The following is an 18569-nucleotide window of genomic DNA, read 5'->3' on the forward strand; positions in this document are numbered from 1 at the left end:
CACTCCTGCTGGCCTTGCAGGTCCACCGCCGGGCCCCTGATGTCAGGGGGTGTGGCATATACTAATGAGTTATGCTAATGAGTTCCCCTAGCTCTTTTTCTACGAAATGACCCCTGGTTGTCAACAATGCATCAATGCATCACCACTCAGCAAACGCAGTTGAACAAGACGCTTAAAATGATGAATCAAACAGCTGAGAAGGTGAAAGAAGTGGATGCCGCTGCCCAAAAGGTGAAGAAGAAAGTACAAAAACTGGAAAAGAAGCAAATCTCCACTGAAGAACAGCTGCTGCAACTACAAATGGAAAAGGCTAATTTGATTCTTCGCTTCCAGGACATTCCAGAGACTAAGGGAGAGAATCTGAAGGAAATGATGAGTGACATATTGGCCCCAGTGACAGATATGAAGGCGGAATCTTTGCTGAGCGATATGGATGTGGCCTATAGGTCATATTCCGGATATATAAAGAAAAATAATCTGCCTGGGGAAATAGTGATAACATTCTCGAAGAGGCATGTGAGGGATGCAATCCCTGAAAGCGGCATCTGGATCACCCTTGAAAGTTGGAGATAATACTATCAGGTTTTTAAAAGACATTCCATTTGAGATAAGACAAAGGAGAAAGAAATACAAAGATTTAGTTCTTTTTCTCCAGACAAATGCAATTGGATACAGATGGCTAACTCCAGAAAGCATAACCTTCAAGATTAAGGATGAAAAGGAGAAGATTGACTCTGTTCAGAAAGCACGGGAATTTTTGAGAATCCAGTTGGGAGAGCCAGAGGAGGAAGAAAAAGAAGGGATGGACAGTAAGTCCAGTGGCGAGCTGGACTTGGGATCTTCCGGAGAGGACTCTATCAGAGAAAGGGGCAGAAGCCCCTAAAAGCCCTTATAAATTGCGGAAGAGACTGGGAAAGGGAAAATGATGGCTGAAGAACTCTGAATTGTGCCTTTGAAAGTATTGAAACTAGATGCTGAGGGGTCTTTCTTGTTAAAACCATTTCCTGGACAACCGCAGGAGGTGAGGGAACCATAGCTGGCGCAACCATCAAGGAGTGATGAGGATGCAGGTGGTGGCATTCGCTACAATTTTCTGGAGAACCCTGGAGATGAGAGGGAATGGAGGGAAAAAATAGAATAGGGTCCCGGTCCATCTGTGGAGGAAGGAATTTTTTTTTTATGCCCTCAGAGGGGATTTTTTATTGCATTTTTTAAAATAATACAAACTACAACAGAAAACGGGAAGGGGGACTACATTTATGGGATAAAAGAAAGATACCCACTACTGACTAAAAACCCAAGAGAGGAGATCTTCTGATCAGCTTAAACATCTTAAACAAACATTCAGTCTTAATCCCGCTAATCCCTTTACAAACTGAGTTAAGTTTAACAATAACTTTTCAGTTCTTAAAATTTACTGTCATTAAGAAATACCCCAAGCATTCACTTCTCCTTGCCTCGCGTCTTCCGCAACTTATAGGGACTTGTAGGAGCTGCTGCCCCTTTCTCTGAAAGAGAGTCCTTTCCGGAAGAATCCGAGTCCAGCTCGCCACTGGACTTCCTGCCCTCCCCTTCTTTTTCTTCCTCCTCTGGCCCTCCCAACTGGACTCTTAAAAATTCCCGAGCTTTCAGAACAGAGTCAATCTTTTCTTTATTATCCTTGATTTTGAAGGTGACGCCTTCTGGAGTTAGCCATCTATATCCAATTGAATTTGTCTGAATAAGAGCTTTATATTTCTTTCTCCTTTGTCTTATTTCAAATGGAATATCTTTTAGAACTCTTATGACATTTTCCCCAACTTTCAGGGGTACTCCAGATACTGCTTTCAGGATTGCATCCCTCAAATGCTTCTTCGAGAATCTTACAACAATTTCCCAAGGCAGATTGTTTTTCTTTATATATCCTGAATATGCTCCGAAAGAGCATCAGATACAGTGGGCTTATACTCATCTGGGATGGAATCGAGAACTGGGCGAACAGATGCAGCCACACTGAAAGTGTAAGCAGAAAGGTAGGAGAGGTAAGTATCAAGCCTAATGTTCATGGCAGCTAAGGAGTAGATTTTCTTCGCAATGGAATCAATCTTACGGCCCTCACGATCAGGAGGAAAGGAGTGTCTCGGCTGTTTAGACTTCAAGGAAGAATGAATTATCATGGAATTCGGTGAAGGATGATTGAAAAGGAATTTCCTTGAGGACTCTTGGATTTTATAAATGGCATCATATCTCTTCGATATCAGAGGTAGGGAAACGGGATGGTCCCATGGCTCTTTGAGCACTGAAAGGTGTACTGGCAGCTAAGGTAAAATTGTCAACGGCGGCAAGTCTGCCTGGACCAGCTTATGGACAACATTGGTTATCTCGAGGGTATCAGTAGAACCCTACATTTGGAGTGCTGTGGTTATCTCGAGGGTATCAGTAGGACCCTACACTTGGAGTGCTGTGGCCATCCTAGTGACAACTTCCAAATAAGCCTTGGGTCCTTCAGTTGGTGAAAGGGAACCAGAATGGTGACCGTCGTCCTCAACGAGAATCACGACAGGGTTGAGATCACCCAAAACGGAGCAGTCAGACACCAAATCCGGAGATAGTGTTCGGATATGATGAGACACATCTAGAGTTGTCTGGGTATATCAGTGGGCAGATGGTACCAAGGTTCTGACAGAGAACGCTTCGGGGCATCTGCTGACGTTGACGCATCCGGAGGCTAGTCAGGCTCCAGGGAATGGATCGAGGCGACAGAGCGCAAGTGTTGAGTGCAAGACAAGATGGGGTGGTGACGACAGAGGTCAGTGTCCCGCGATGAACTATAGCGGTCCCGGTGAGAAGTGGAGGACCTGGAGTAGGAGCATGGGTGATACAATCTACAATGCCTGATATCCAGGGACCAGGATCTGTAATCAGACCGAGACTGTGATTGGGAAAGCGATCTGTGGTAGCCATATGCCCTCCGATCATAATGTGATCGAGGAGATCGGGATCGACTTCTCATAAAGTGCTCCCTGTCATCCAAAACGTGGATAGGCAGCTGGGAGTCACGAGATGTAGAGTGACAGGCAACAGCCCTCGGAAAACCATGACGAGAAGAAGACTTCTGCGGCGGTGACTTAAGAGTGCTGACCAAGCGGAATGCAATTCGTTGGAGAGGATAAAGCTGGCGGCAAAGTCGGAGGCTGGTGTTTAGACTTCTGAGCAGAGGTTGCTGTAGAGGCCATTTTAGGAGTCGACGTCGAGAGACCGGAGATTATCACGGGATCGAGTTTCAGAGCTGAAGATCGGGAAAGCGATCTGTGGTAACCATATGCCCGCCTTTCTTTTCTTCTTCTTCTTTTTAACTGAAGTCGATTTCGACGACTTTGATATCAGCGTCGAAGAGGGTTTATCATCCCGCTTTTTAGGTTTCTGCTTCGACGATTTAGTGTTCTCAGAGAGAGAAGGCGGCTTCTGAGAGGCAGAAGAAGCACGAGACACCGTTGAAGACATTGTAGGGTGCAATGCAGCTTCCAAAAAAACTGCGCAAAGGTGGGCCACCCTATTCCTACGGTCCTGCCTAATGAACTTGGCTCAATGAGAGCACGAGTCAACCTGATGAAACTCCCCCAAACAAATTAAACAAAGGTCGTGGCTGTCATTAGATGGGAGTTTAGCAGGACAACAGCAACACGGCTTAATAGGGTGCAGCCCATGCAAACACCTTCCCGACCAAGGGGAGGAGAAGGGGAGATGGGGGGGTAGTGAAAGACTGAAAGTGAAGAGAAATAGTAAAGCGAACTTCTCTTTTTTTTGTTTACTTTACAAGAAAAACAAAGACGAGAGGAAGTTAACAAAGAAAAGAGAAAAAACTCAGCTGAGGCGAGGTGTGAACATGAAGGCAGTCGAAGAAGAACTGAGTGGGAGGTGGCTCTCTCCCCCACAGTCTGTGCCTGCTCCCCAGGGTGGGAAGAGAGACCGCCAAAAAGACTCCTGAGGCAAGCTCTCGAATATTCTCTAATCAAGGTCATGCACAGGCGTCCAACCCATGTGTGGGACTGCAGAGACCACAATGAAGATCCGTTTATTTTTTAGGTCAAAGAAACGAGATGCAGGAATAATAACAGTAAGTGGGTGAAAAGAAATCAAATGCCCTAACGCGTCTAAATATACTGTCCCTACCTCACTATCTCAAGTGGCCTTAGACTACTCACCCTTCTTTCAGGATGAGGGTTCCTTCCCCACAGCAGCCTTCCTTCTGGCCCTGTTCCCTGGGAAGAAGAACAGCTCTTCTCCTGTACCAGCTCTTTTGTTATAAGTCCCCTTTCCCTGTGATTGGCTAAAATTGGTGCCAAAACCTCTCAGGGGCCTCTGGGAGTTGTAGGCCTGGCCTCCTCCCACTGCTAGTCAGGCTTCCTGGGCCTTGACTGCACAGCCCAGATAATGACAACTGTCAAAAGCCTTCTCCACATCTAAAGATAGGAGAAGTACTTTCTTTTAATTGTTTTCACAATGGTGTATTAAATCTATAATTTTCCTGATATTTTCTATAATATTTCTTTTTGGTAGGAACCATTTGGTCTTTATAAATATAGTCCGGAAAGATTAGTTACAGTCTATTGCTATTATTTTAGTAAAAAAATTTGAGGCAGTATTTAAAAGTGTAATTGGTCGGTAGGAAGTCACTAAAGACCAGGGGTCGTTTCGTAGAAAAAGAGCTAGGGGAACTCATTAGCATATGCCACACCCCCTGACATCACCAGAAGTGTGTCATAAGGCCACACACCCCGCCCCCAACGGTCCCGGCCGCCGCCGCCGGCCTTAGAGGCAGGGAGAAAGCAACTTACCCTCCCTCTTCTCCTGCCTCCTCCTGGCTGAATGAGGGCCGGAAGCAGGGGGCGGGGCTTCGTCATGTGCCCCGCCCCTCCATACCTCACCCGGGAAAACTGTGATCCCCCGCGATCCCCCCCGAAATGACCTCTGCTAAAGACCGATTTTTCATAGGTTTTGGTAGCAATATAATTTCTGATTGCTGCCAAGTATGTGGCATATCTCCTGTTTCTAATATATTATTACATAAAGCTACAAAAGGATCAATCAATTCAGATTTAAACATCTTATAAAATTCGAATGGGTATCCATCTGGATCTGCCGTTGAATTATTTTTTGCTTGAGTAACTGAGTCTAGAACTTCCAGTCTAGTAATCGGATTTTCTAATAATTTTTTATACTGTTCTGAAACACTTTTTATTCAATCGTCTTTTTTTTTAAAAAAAAAACAACTTTGTTACTCTGTTCGCTTTGATTTATATAATTTTGGGGGGAAAGATTCTAAAATTTGAATTATTTTTTAATATCAGTGTGTGTTTTCCCATTAACATATTTTAATGCTTGAATAAACCTAAAAGATTGTTTTTCTTTAACTCTCCAAGATAGTATTTTAGTGTTTTTGGAGGTTTTTTCCCAGTTTGGGAAAAAACCTTAACCAGTTTGGTGTAGTGGTTAAGTGTGTGGACTCTAATCTGGGAGAACCGGGTTTGATTCCCCACTCCTCCACTTGCACCTGCTGATGTGCCCTTGGGTCAGTCACAAGCTCTGGCACAGCTGTCCTTGAAAAAGAGCAGTTTGTGTTCGAGTTCTCTCAGCCCCACCCACCTCACAGGGTGTCTGTTGTGGGGAGGGGAAGGGAAAGGAGTTTGTAAGCCGCTCTGAGACTCCCAAGTGAAGGGCGGGGTATAAATCCAATCTCTTCTTCTTCTTCTTCTTCTTCTTCTTAATGTATAATTTTTTGGATCTTTTTTGTAATCAAAGTTTCTAAAAAAATTCTCTCAGCAATTAGTTAGTGCCAACAGCACAAATATAACTGTAAAATATAACCATCAAACCAAGGTTTATACAACTGAAGGACAGCACAAAATCTTACTCCTTTAAGCTGCACTGGCAACTGATTGCCAAAACAATATTCTGGCTTGTTCTTGAGTCTATAAAACCAGCATGATGATCCTCAGATGAAACTAGGTAATCCACCCTAGAAGAACATTGTCTGACCTGTTCTCCTTCTGTGGAGCAAAAAAGAGGCATGGAGGGGCCAGCATCTGTGGCAACAGAACTTCAAGGGAATGAACAGGATTTAGGGTTTTGAAAAGTGGACTTCCAGTAAAATGGTTGCTCCTAAAGGTTACACACAACCCCTCAGCAAGTTCCACTTTTACTGAAAGGGTGAAGAATGCTTGTAATTTCCCCCCAAATTAGCAGTTTTAGGACCAAGCTATTTTAAAGCAGATTTCAAAATCATATATTCGGCAGTTCTCATTCTAAGACATCTGTATAATCAGCAAGGCAGAGATGGGCACTTTATGAATGGAATCCAGATCTGAATTTATTAAGCAACTTACCCATAGTGGCAGCCAGGCCCGAAAATCTAAACTTCAAAAAACGGTCTCTCCCATTAGTATCCTTTTATTGCCTATATAAAACAAACAAACAAAAAGTTGTGAGTGACAGCATGAAGGTGTATAAAAAGGTCCAGAGATGACAATAATCCAGGCTTTAAAAACAAAAGAAAAAGACTGTCAGTGACCACTGTGCTGAAAGGAGAAGATGGTGGAGGCAAGGCTGATAACAAGGCCGTAGAACAAGATTTACTCTCATCCTTCACTTATTTTCCAAAATCTGAGCGTAGGGAAATTATGGCCAGATTAGAAGAATTAATACTCTGCCTTCATAATTCAGATAAACATGCGGAAACAGACAAGGTGAACTCTGAAAAACTATCTAGATTTAGCCCTTTGCAGTCTTATCTTGACTTTAGGCCAGAAGTCCTTCGTAAATTCCTCTTAGAAGACGTTCAGAGCTCAGTGACTTACGCTGTGGCAAAATTTTGTTGCTTAGCTATTAGGAAACGTAAACTTATTTTAGCTGAAAAAACTGTATGATTCTCTTATTAACACTATTTTACTTTACTAATGTTATTAACTCTCTCCTGTTAATATTTTTATATTATTCCCATGCTATTACTATTTTAATCCCTTTTATAATAGAATTGTACTGTTTTACTGGCTCCTGCCACAATGAATTAGATTAGATTGATTGATTGCTGATAAGAACCAGCTAAAGCGATAACTGGAGGTAATATGCGTGAAACTTGATGTAAGAAGGGAAAAGGTTGTGGCTCAGTGACAGAGCACATGCCTTGCATGCAGGAAGTCCCAGGTTCGAACCCTGTATCAACAGTTAAAGGTGTCTGGCTGCCCAAAGCTTTCGAGAGCCACTGCCAGTCAGGACAAGGAACATTGAGCTAGACAGTCCAGTGATCTGATCTGATACAAAACAGCTTCATATGTTCTCACAAGAAACAGTTACTGCTGTATCAACAGCCACAACCCCATCTACTTTGCGCAGAATACTTTCCCCATATAATATAGCTGAGTGGCCAAAACTGCAACGCTGTGGACTCAACTGTAGCTTTCACCTCTCCCCAACATCCGTTAAAATTCACAGAAGCTGAAAACATGGTTAAATATATAGAAATACTTTGTTGATATGATTGCATGTCCATACTGATGGTTTTTCACAGAATTATATAATCACAGAGTTGGAAGGGACCACCAGGGTCATCTAGTCCAACCCCCCTACACAATGCAGGAAATTCACAAATACCTCCCCCTCCACACCCACAGTGCCTGCTGTTCCACACCCAGAAGATGACAAAAACAAAACTCCAGGATTGCTTCCCGACCCCAAAGTGGCAAACAGCATTTCCCTGGGCGTGCAAAAAAGGACCACAAGAACTAAGCACTGAGGCAACCCTTCCTGCCCTCTCTCTCATGATCTGCCTAAGTTCACAGAATCTGCATTGCTGTCAGATGACCATGTAGCTGCTGTTTGAAAACCTCCAAAGGAGGAGATCCCACCATTTCCCAAGGAAGCCTGTTCCACTGAGGAACTGCTCTGTCAGGAAGTTCCTCCTAATGGTCAGCCAAAAAAATCTTCTGATTTAAATTCAACACGATGGTTCTGGTCTGACCTTCTGGGGCAACAGAAATCCACACCATGCTCTAGATGACAGCCCTTCAAGTACTTGAAGATGGTTATATCACCTCTCAGTCATCTCCTCTCCAGGCTAAACATACCCAGCTCCTTCAATCTTTCCTCATAGGACTTGGTCTCCAGACCCCTCACCATCTTCGATGCTCTCCTCTGGACATGTTTCAGCTTCTTAAATTGTGGTGGCCAAAACTGAGCACAATACTCTAGGTTAGGTCTAACCAAAAAAGAGTAAAGTGGTACCATCACTTCACATGATCTGGACACTATCCTTCTGTTGATACAGCCCAAAATCACATTTAGCCCAGTTTTCCAGCCTGTCCTGACTCTTGTCTTCTACCATATTTGCTACCCCTTCCAATTTGGTGTCATCTGCAAATTTAATAAGCATTCCTTCTATCTCTTTATCCAAATCATTGATAAAGATGTTGAACAAAACAGGTCCCAGGACAAATCCTTGAGGCACTCCACTTGTCACTCCTCTCCAAGAAGATGAGGAGCCATTCACAAGCACTCTTTGGGCACAATCTGTCAACCAGTTACAGATCCACCTTAGAATCCAAATGGCATCTTTCCAATTTGTCAACAAGTATGTTATGTAGAACCTTATCAAAAGCCTTACTAAAATCAAGATAAACTATGTCTACAGCATTCCCCTTATCCAGCAATATAGTAACTTTCTCAAAAAAAGAGAACATGTCTGACATGAATTGCTCTTGAGAGACCCATGCTGGCTCTTAGTAATTACAACCGTCCTTTCTAAATGCTCAAGGACTGTTTGATTATTTGTTCTAAAACTTTCCTTGATATAGACATCAAGCTGACGGGTCAGTAGTTAACCAGATCCTCCTTTTTCCCCTTCTTGAAGATGGGGCCATTTGCCCACCCTCCAATCTTCTGTTCTCCAAGAATTATCAAAAATAATGGACAAAGGCTCAGAAATTACATCCACAAGTTCATTTAGTACCCTTGGATACAGCTCATCTGGCTCCGAAGACTTAGTTTCATTTAAAGAAACTAGGTGCTTATGTACTACCTCTATGTCAATCCTAGGCTGCAATTCCATTCCCTCATCATGTGTTCTGTATTTGCCATGTTGAGCACCATTTCCCTCGCAAGAGAAGACTGAGGAAAAGTAGGAATTGAACAGTTCTGCCCTCTCTTCATCAACTGTTACAATTTCACTGCAATGGGCCCTACCATCTCCTTGCTCTTTTTCTTACATCGAACATAAGAAAGGGACCTTTTTTGGTTGTTTTTAGTGTCTCTCACTAGCCTAAGCTCAGAGTGTCTCTCGCTAGCCTAAGCTCATAGTGTCTCTCGCTAGCCTAAGCTTTAGCTTTCGTAACTCTCTCTCTCTCTCTACAAGCACTGGTTATTTGTCTGTATTTATCCTTGGTTATAAGGTCCTCCTTTCACTTTCTGAATGAGTCTTTTTTATTTTTCAAGTCCTTAGAAAGCTGCTTATGGAGCCACCTTGGCTTCTTTAGACTCCTCCCATTTTTCCTTCTCATAGAAATCGTTTGTGATTGTGCCTTCAGTATTTCACTTTTAAGAAACTCCCATCCCTCTTGAGCTCCCTTCTCCTTCAGTATTTCTGACCATGGGATTCTACCCAGCATAACATTAAGTTTGTCAAAATTTGCTTTCCTGAAGTCCAGCCTATATGTCTTACTATGTACAACTTTTACCTTCCCCACGACTGTAAATTCCAAAATTACATGGTCACTATTACCCAGGGTGCCCATTACTTTCACCTCGTCAACCAGTTCTTCCCTGTTGGTAAGTATCACATCCAAGATAGCAGATCCCCTTGTTTCCCTCTCCACTTTCTGGAAAATGAAGTTGTCAGCAAGACAAGTCAGGAATTCATTGGACCTTTCATTCTTAGCAGAGTTGGACTTCCAACAGGCATCTGGGTAATTGAAATCTCCCATGACCACCATGTCCCGTCTCTTTAAGAACTCTGTAATCTGTTGTAGGAGCATCTCATACAAATCCTCTGCCTGGTTTAGTGGTCTATAGCAGACCCCCACCATGATATCACTATTATTTCTTACTCCTTTTATTTTTACCCAGAGACTCTGAACTGGACTTTCATGCTCAAATCACATATATCCTCACAAGTATATACGTCCTTTACATATAATGCAACTCCTCTGCCCTTCCTTATTTTTCTATCCCTTTCAAATAAGTACAACCACTCAATCCTAATATTCCAAATGTGAGCGTCATCCCACCAGGTTTCAGTAATGCCTATTAGGTCATAGTCCCCTTCATGTATTAGGACTTCAAGTTCCTCCTGCTTGTTTCTCATACCCTGCACATTGCAGAGACATCGGAAACGATGTTTTATGCATCCTGAGGTTTTTGTTTCTGTATTTACATGTGAGTTAATATTATCTAGCATATGTGCCTGTAATTATTCCATTTTTGGTGTGCGTGTTTCTTTAAATGTTTAGTGTGACTGCAGTAATGTAAGGAGAGTGATAGAGAGAAACAAGTGTGATGTGATTGGCTGATGACAGAGTGTGGGAGGAGGGGTGTCTATGAGGTGATTCTGTATGTGAAGGGTTTGGAGAGAGAGCAGTCTGTGTGACTATGGGAGTTTGAGTCTATTCTGTGTGAATAAGACAAACAGTTCAGCCTGTGTGGCTATATATATGAGAGAGATTAGTTGTTGTTCAGTCGCACAGTCGAGTCCGACTCTTCGCGACCCCATGCACCAGCTCCCGCCAGGCCCTCCTGTCTTCCACCGTCCTCTGAAGTTTGCTCAACTTCGTGTTCGTTGCATCTATGACACTGTCTAACCATCTCATCCTTTGCCGTTCCCGTCTTCTTTGACCTTCAATCTTTCCCAGCATCAGGGTCTTCTCTAGTGAGTGCTCCCTTCTCATTTGGTGGCCAAAGTATTTGAGCTTCAGTTTCATTATCTGGCCTTCCAGGGAACAGTCAGGGTTGATTTCTTTTAGGATTGACTGATTTGATCTTCTTGCAGTCCAAGGGACTCTCAAGAGTCTCCTCCAGCACCATAGTTCAAAAGAATCTATTCTTCAGCACTCGGCCTTAATGCAGCTAAGTGTAACTTAATTTTTTCCCCACAGAGTAGTTAGGACCAACACATGCCCCAACAGCTCTCTTCACCTCCAAGAGACAAGCTGTGAGCCACATTCCAGTTGGCCTGAGTTCACTCTGACCTCACTCACTGGAGACAGATTCAGATGGGTAGCCGTGTTGGTCTGAAGCAGCAGAACAAAGCTTGAGTCCAGTAGCACCTTTAAGACCAACAAAGTTTTATTAGTCAAAGATGGAGAAGCTCTATCCAGTCAGTAAAAACAAGACCTGGAGCTGACTGTGGTTCAGATCATGAGCTACTCATTGCAAAATTCAGACTTAAACTGAAGAAAATTGGGAAAACCACGAGGCCATTCAGGTTTGACCTAGATCGCATCCCTGATGAATATACAGTAGAGGTGAAGAATAGATTCAAGGGTCTGGATTTGATAGATAGAGTGCCTGAAGAACTATGGACGGAGGTTCGTGACATTGTACAGGAGGCAGCAATCACCACCATCCCAAAGAAAAAGAAATGTAAGAAAGCAAAGTGGCTTTCTGATGAGGCTTTACAAATAGCAGAGGAAAGAAGGAAAGCGAAAGGCAAAGGCGAAAAGGAAAGATTTACCCAACTGAATGCAGATTTCCAGAGAACAGCAAGGAGAGATAAGGAGGCCTTCCTGAATGAACAGTGCAAAGTAATAGAGGAAAACAATAGAATGGGAAGGACTAGAGATCTCTTCAAGAAAATTGGAGAAATCAAGGGAGCGTTCCATGCAAAGCTGGCCATGATAAAGGACAAAAACGGTAGGGACCTAACAGAAGCAGAAGAGATTAGGAAAAGATGGCAAGAATACACAGAAGAACTATACAAGAAAGACCTCGATGTCCTTGACAACCACGACGGTATAATCACTGACCTCGAGCCAGACATCCTGGAATGTGAAGTTAAATGGGCCTTAGAAAGCATTGCTAACAACAAAGCTAGTGGAGGTGATGGTATTCCAGCTGAGCTATTCAAAGTCTTAGAAGATGATGCTGTTAAAGTGCTGCACTCCATTTGCCAGCAAATTTGGAAAACGCAACAGTGGCCACAGGATTGGAAAAGGTCAGTATACATTCCAATCCCAAAGAAGGGCAATGCCAAGGAATGTTCAAACTATCGCACAATTGCACTCATATCACACGCTAGCAAGGTCATGCTCAAGATCCTACAAGCTAGGCTTCAACAGTACGTGGATAGAGAACTACCAGAAGTACAAGCTGGGTTTCGAAGAGGTAGAGGAACTAGAGATCAAATTGCCAACATTCGCTGGATTATGGAGAAAGCAAGAGAGTACCAGAAAAATATCTACTTCTGCTTCATTGACTATGCTAAAGCCTTTGACTGTGTGGATCACAACAAACTATGGCAGGTCCTTAAAGAGATGGGAGTACCAGACCACCTCACATGTCTCTTGAGAAACCTGTATAAGGGTCAAGAAGCGACAGTTAGAACCAGATATGGAACAACTGATTGGTTTAGCATAGGAAAAGGAGTACGGCAAGGTTGTATATTGTCACCTTGCTTATTTAATATATATGCAGAGTACATCATGCGAAATGCTGGCCTGGATGAATCACAAGCGGGAATTAAGATTGCTGGGGAAAAGATCAACAACCTCAGATATGCAGATGATACCACTCTAATGGCTGAAAGTGAAGAGGACCTAAAGAGCCTCTTGCTCAGGGTAAAAGAGGAGAGTGCAAAAGTGGGCTTGAAGCTCAACATCAAAAAAACTAAGATCATGGCATCCGGCCCCATCACTCCTTGGCAAATAGAAGGGGAAGTCGTGGAAGTAGTGACAGACTTCACGTTCCTGGGATCCCAGATCACCGCAGACTGTGACTGCAGCCATGAAATTAAAAGACGCCAGCTCTTTGGGAGGAAAGCGATGGCGAACCTAAACAGCATGATAAAAAGTAGAGACATCACCCTGCCAACAAAAGTCCGCATGGTCAAAGCAATGGTATTCCCAGTAGTCATGTATGGCTGCGAGAGTTGGACTATAAGGAAGGCCGAGCACCGAATCTGAAATTGGATCAGGTGTCTGGTAAGATCAATGGATAGGAGCAAATTAGCATATAAATGCAAGAGATAACAAAAAGATGTGAGAATGAAGCTAGAATCCAGCAGTACCCCCAAGACAAACTAAGCTCAACCCTGTGTACATGGGAGAACAGAGATTCAGTGGGTGCACACTTCAGTATACAATATGTTCATAAAATTTAATGAAGATATGTGATTGTTAACTGCATGTATCATTTTATCTGTTCAAAGACTTTCAGTACTTAAAGCAAATATGAACTAATAACGAAGGTAATTATTATCATCCTCACACTGCAGGTGCTGAGAGAATGGTGGCTTCCCAAACTGCACAGTGAATTTGCAGCTGAGGAAACATCTGAACCTTGTATTTCCTGGTTTAAGGTACAGACCTATGGTTTAAATCCCCACTAAACCATGAAGCTCACTGGAAGTCTTTCGCCATTCACACTTTCTCAACCTACTTGACATCAGAGTTGTGAGAATAAAATGGGGAAGATGAGAGAGACATCATGAATGGCATGGGGGTTGGGGAAGATTTTTCCTTTTGCCGTCTGAGAACAGGTGCCCCGACCTTTCCACAAACTTCATCACTCAAACCACGAAGTAGGAGAGTTCCTCCGGGTTCCCATCAAAGGTGGTTTTGATGAGGTCTTTCGGGCGAGGTATCGCCCGTTCCCTCGGACTGCCAGGATGTGGCGCTGGAACCGGGACATCGGGCGGGCCCGGTTGCAGGGCGTCCTCAGGCCGGGGCAGCTGCAGGGGCGGAGGGGCAAGAGGCCCTGTGGGGACCACCGGTTGGGCCTCCCTCTCCTCCCTGATGGCTTGGATTACCAGCTGTGGGATTGCCTGGATGACATTCTCCAAAGTCTGCTGCAGTTGCCTTCTCTCTCAATCCGTCACCTCCATCCTCTGGGCCAGTTCCAGTCTCTCCTCCGGGGACACATGGCCACTTCTCGCTTTCGTCCTCTCCGTCACCCATGCCCCGGGCAACGGCTTCAATGCGGCCCCCAAGGGGGGGAACCCCCCTGCCGTGGAAAATCCCCGGTCGAATCGGCTGTCTCTTGGTGGCCCCTGCGTGAGCATATAAGTCTCTGCCGTACAGTCCGGGTGAAACTGGCTCCAGCTGGAGGTTTGCCAGTAACTATGGCCGGGCAGCCGCCTCGGCCCCATCGGGGTCAGAAACACGAGGGTCAATGTCGTCTTAGGAACGGCTCCCGTGTCAGCTGCAGTTACCGGCGGCGTAGTAGTCACCGGCACAGTTGCCTGGGTTGTGGGAGTCCCCCCCCCCCACCGGTCGTGGTAGGGGTCGGGCTCCCCCCGGAGTCGTCCTTCTTAGGAATTGGTTTCTCCTCTCCGTCACTCATCTCGATTTTAGAGAGATGCGCGGAGATAGAGAATGGAGGATTCTTAACAGAATGTCAGAACCCACAGCCAACAACAAAGTACAAGCATTCAAGAACGGTAATTCTTCTATTGCAGAGCTATAGATGCAGTAACATAAGCACTGTTAAGAATGGTGGCGGCCCTGGAGGAGCTTCCGGCGTCGGCGCTGTGAGCGGACGTGTCTCGGGGACGCTCCTGAGTCGCCCGCGTCTTTCTCGCTCTTTGGGGGTTTCCCGCGCAAGCGGGGATCCTTGAGGGAGGGGAGCAGCAGGGGGCTCTGCCGGTCACCTTTGAAGACAGTGAATCTCGGAGGTGCTCCCGGTTTGCCCTGAAGCAGGAGCGGGAAAAAGAGGAAAACATGGCTGCCATGGTTTCGCCAAACGCGCCCAGCCATTGTTTTTAACTGAAGAATCTTTATTTGGATGCAAGCAGCACATCGCCCTCAAGAAGGTTTTTCGTTTCTTTTCACGTATTTTCAACATATAAAACTACCCTTTGACGTAACGCCCCCCCCCCCCTTTAATTGCCCCACAAAGTGCTGGGAGAGCGGCTAAAGTCAGATGGGGGCTAGGAAATGAAGGAGAATCGTTGAGAGGTGGGGGCAAGAAGAAAAAGAGTTGTAAGACAATACCAAGAGAAATGAAAAAGTCTTAACAGTTGAATAGTCTTAATAGTTGAAAAACAGATTACCACGGAGATGGAACTCTAGGGGAAAATAATTGAAGGTGTGGTAGCTTGTATGGATGAAAGACTTAAAATGGCGGTGGAAGGAGAAAAGGAAGAATTTGACTAGGATACACAAATAGGAGAGCTTACATATGACCAATTTAAAAGATTTTTGACAGCTACAATTAAAGAAGCGGTGACAACAGCATGCAAAAAATTGTTTAAAGAGTCTCGGGACTTACAAAATGACGTGGCAAATGTAGATGAGGAGGACTTGGAACATGACTCCCTAACGTTGGATGAACTTCAGGACTTTGGCCAGGAGAGGGAGCTATCAAACAAGCAAGCCCCAATTACACAAAAATTGGATCAGAAGACTGAGATCTATAGAGATTATCATGTAAGAGTAGAAACGAAAAAAGGACCTACCCTAACTGCTCTGGTGAAAAACAAAAATAAAAAGAAGCAAGATAAGAAGTCAAGAAAGAATGAGAAAAGCTTTAAAAAACATAAAAGAAAAATAACCGATTTGTGGAAACAGAAAAGGGAAAATTGGGATCTGAGAAGACAAGAATTTAAAGACAGTAGGCATAGAAAAGAGATCCGGGAGAAGAAGATGATACTAGAAAGATGGGGGAATAAACGTGGGTCAAGAATTTTGTGGGTGTATAGGATACTTCTCCTTGTTGAAGCAATGGTTGTGAAGAATGAAATAGCTAATGATGATAACGCTATAATATAAATTGTCCCTAAAAGTAATTTGAAGATGTATTAGAGATCTTGATTAGGCTGAAAGTTATACCCCTCTTTAGTACTGTTACTATTATTATTATTTTTGTTTGACGGAAGGATTCTGATATATCAATATTTAATGTGATTTTAATGGATATGAACTGAGAAGGGAATGGGTGTAGAATGGTTATAGAAATCTCTAACTTGCTGATTATGATGTATATTGAATATAATTGGGATTATAATCTAGTGGTAGGTAATATCCTAAATTATGGTATTTTGACTTATTATTTGGGGTTTTTTTAATTTATTGAATCATTTTGTTTATTTTTGTTTAAGCCCTGACACGAATGAGATGAATTGTGCTGGTATTAAAGTATAACTTGGACTATTTAGGGATTAAAATGGAATTAAATTTGGGTATTTTGATTCAAGATTAATGTAGGTTATAGTAACAGGATGTGGATGTAAACTTTGCCTAAACTCTAAATGAAATTTGAACACTTCGGATAATTATAACAGCTCCATAGTAAAGAAACAATTTTAATATGTAAAGAAAATAGTTACTATGAGTTTGAATTGTTGAAAATGTATAGGTATATGTATAGGAGCAGTAGTATTCTGATACATGAAATACGTGAATAGTAATATTATGGGGATAAAAACAGTTGAATGAGGTGTTATGATTAAGGAGTAATGTACCGGCTTGGTATGAGGTTAGATGTGCTCAAAAATTGGTGAACTAGGTGTATTTTTGTCGGTGTCTTTGTATGTTACAATTTGTGAAAACTAATAAATATATATTAAAAAAAAGAATGGCGGTGGCCCCATGGGCATAATAGGATATAGGGTATTCGTATGCACCCCCCCCCAACAGCACTGGCCAATGGAGACCGTTAGGCAGCTAAAGCTGAGAACCAACTTTCTCCCACGGCACCTAGGAAAAACCTAGACAATACAACTCCCTCCTGCACATCTGTATAGATAAGCATTTCGGCGCAAAGCAGAAAAACCACAGAAAGGAATGCAGTAGCAATTAACCAGACACAGAGTGAGCTCCCCATCCCCCATGGCAGCGTAGCTGACACCTAAGTTCCTTGGGAAAAGTCTGAGATAGAAATCAATAGCTGCGTATGTAAATAGAATAAATGTGTACATTCATACGTCTGCTTCCACTAAAGAGATGTTTTAGAAGATAATGACAGGTTAAAACAACTGGCAGAAATATCTGACTATTTAAATGCCCACCATATCACTTTAATGACATTTAGAAAATCTGGTGTTCCTAACACTGTTTAAGCCGATTTAGCAAACTGTCAGTGCAATCCTAGGTCACTTTCCTGGCAGTAAGTGCCTCTGAATAACTTGGGATTTACTTCTGAGTAGACCTGCATAACAGAGTTTTGTCAAGAGAACACACTGGTCATAGCGAACACCCTTTTCCAACAACCTAGGAGGCGACTCTACACATGGACATCACCAGATGGGCAACACCGAATTCAGACTGACTAGATAATTTGCAGTCAAAGATGGAGAAGCTCTATCCAGTCAGTAAAAACAAGACCTGGAGCTGACTGGGGCTCAGATCATGAGCTACTTCAGACTTAAACTGAAGAAAATTGGAAATACCACTAGGCCATTCAGGTTTGACCTAGATTGCATCCCTGATGAATATACAGTAGAGGTGAAGAATAGATTCAAGGGTCTGGATTTGATAGATAGAGTGCCTGAAGAACTATGGATGGAGGTTCGTGACATTGTACAGGAGGCAGCAATCACCATCTCAAAGAAAAAGGAAAGGAAGAAAGCAAAGTGGCTGTCTGAATGTCCGATTCCCCATGCATTTAAAATAAATCCACGTTTGAAGAAGATAGTTTATAATAAAGCGATGGTTAGATCAGGAACACAAGAATTGTTAGGAATGACTACAAGTCTCATAGGGAACCATAATAAAGGAACTTGAACCTGAGTAGGACCAATGAGTCTAATTCCCGCTGGCGGGAAGGCAGATAAAACGAGCGCCCAATTCCTTGGGAACACAACGGTTCTACAACATAAACATAAGTTCAGTTCTCAGGCATGAAATACATAATAAGCAAAGCAACGCCATAACTCCATCCCACCTCCAGCTGGTTGACCTTGAGCAGTTCCGCAGATGTAGCAAGCAACAGACAGTAAACACCTACACAGGAGAATACAGGGGGGGGGGATGGACAAAGCACAATGTAATATGTAGAAAAGAACACACCACCTTATGGCAGCTTGCCCACCTGAAAATACACTTTAACCACCCTCTCCCGGTCTGGGCGGGAGACCTCCCGGTTTCCCGGGAACTTTTTGTGAAACTCTCTGAGCATGTAAGGGGCCCGAATATCCCCATCTTCCACCCATTCCCGGTGTTGGGGTCCGAAGTCTACCCATTCAATCAGGTAAAACAGTTTACCACGTTTCAATTTACAATCTAGGATGTCCGCAATCTCGTAGTGTTCCTCACCCTCTACCAGTACGGGGGGAGGGGCATCTTGCATTGGCCTCCATTGTGATGTATCAGGGGACGTTTTGAGGAGGCTCATATGGAAAACCGGGTGCAAAGAACGCACGTTTTTTGGAAGTTCTACTTCAACAGCGA

General features: G+C 43.5%; 1 protein-coding gene across 1 annotated transcript in view; it reads right to left on the reverse strand.

The window, feature by feature from the left end:
• The window catches only part of MAP3K2 (mitogen-activated protein kinase kinase kinase 2), a 50428-nt gene extending 44007 nt beyond the window's left edge, over positions 1 to 6421 (reverse strand). The window contains exon 1 of the mRNA XM_015419972.1: positions 6366 to 6421. Within this exon, the coding sequence (XP_015275458.1) occupies positions 6366 to 6369 (4 nt within the window). The 5' untranslated portion in view covers positions 6370 to 6421. The remainder of the gene's footprint in view (positions 1 to 6365) is intronic.
• Between the last annotated feature and the right edge of the window lie 12148 nt (positions 6422 to 18569).

Source organism: Gekko japonicus, unplaced genomic scaffold (assembly GCF_001447785.1).
Source record: "Gekko japonicus isolate JY-2015 unplaced genomic scaffold, Gekko_japonicus_V1.1 scaffold4567, whole genome shotgun sequence".
Classification (NCBI taxonomy): Eukaryota; Metazoa; Chordata; class Lepidosauria; order Squamata; family Gekkonidae; genus Gekko; species Gekko japonicus.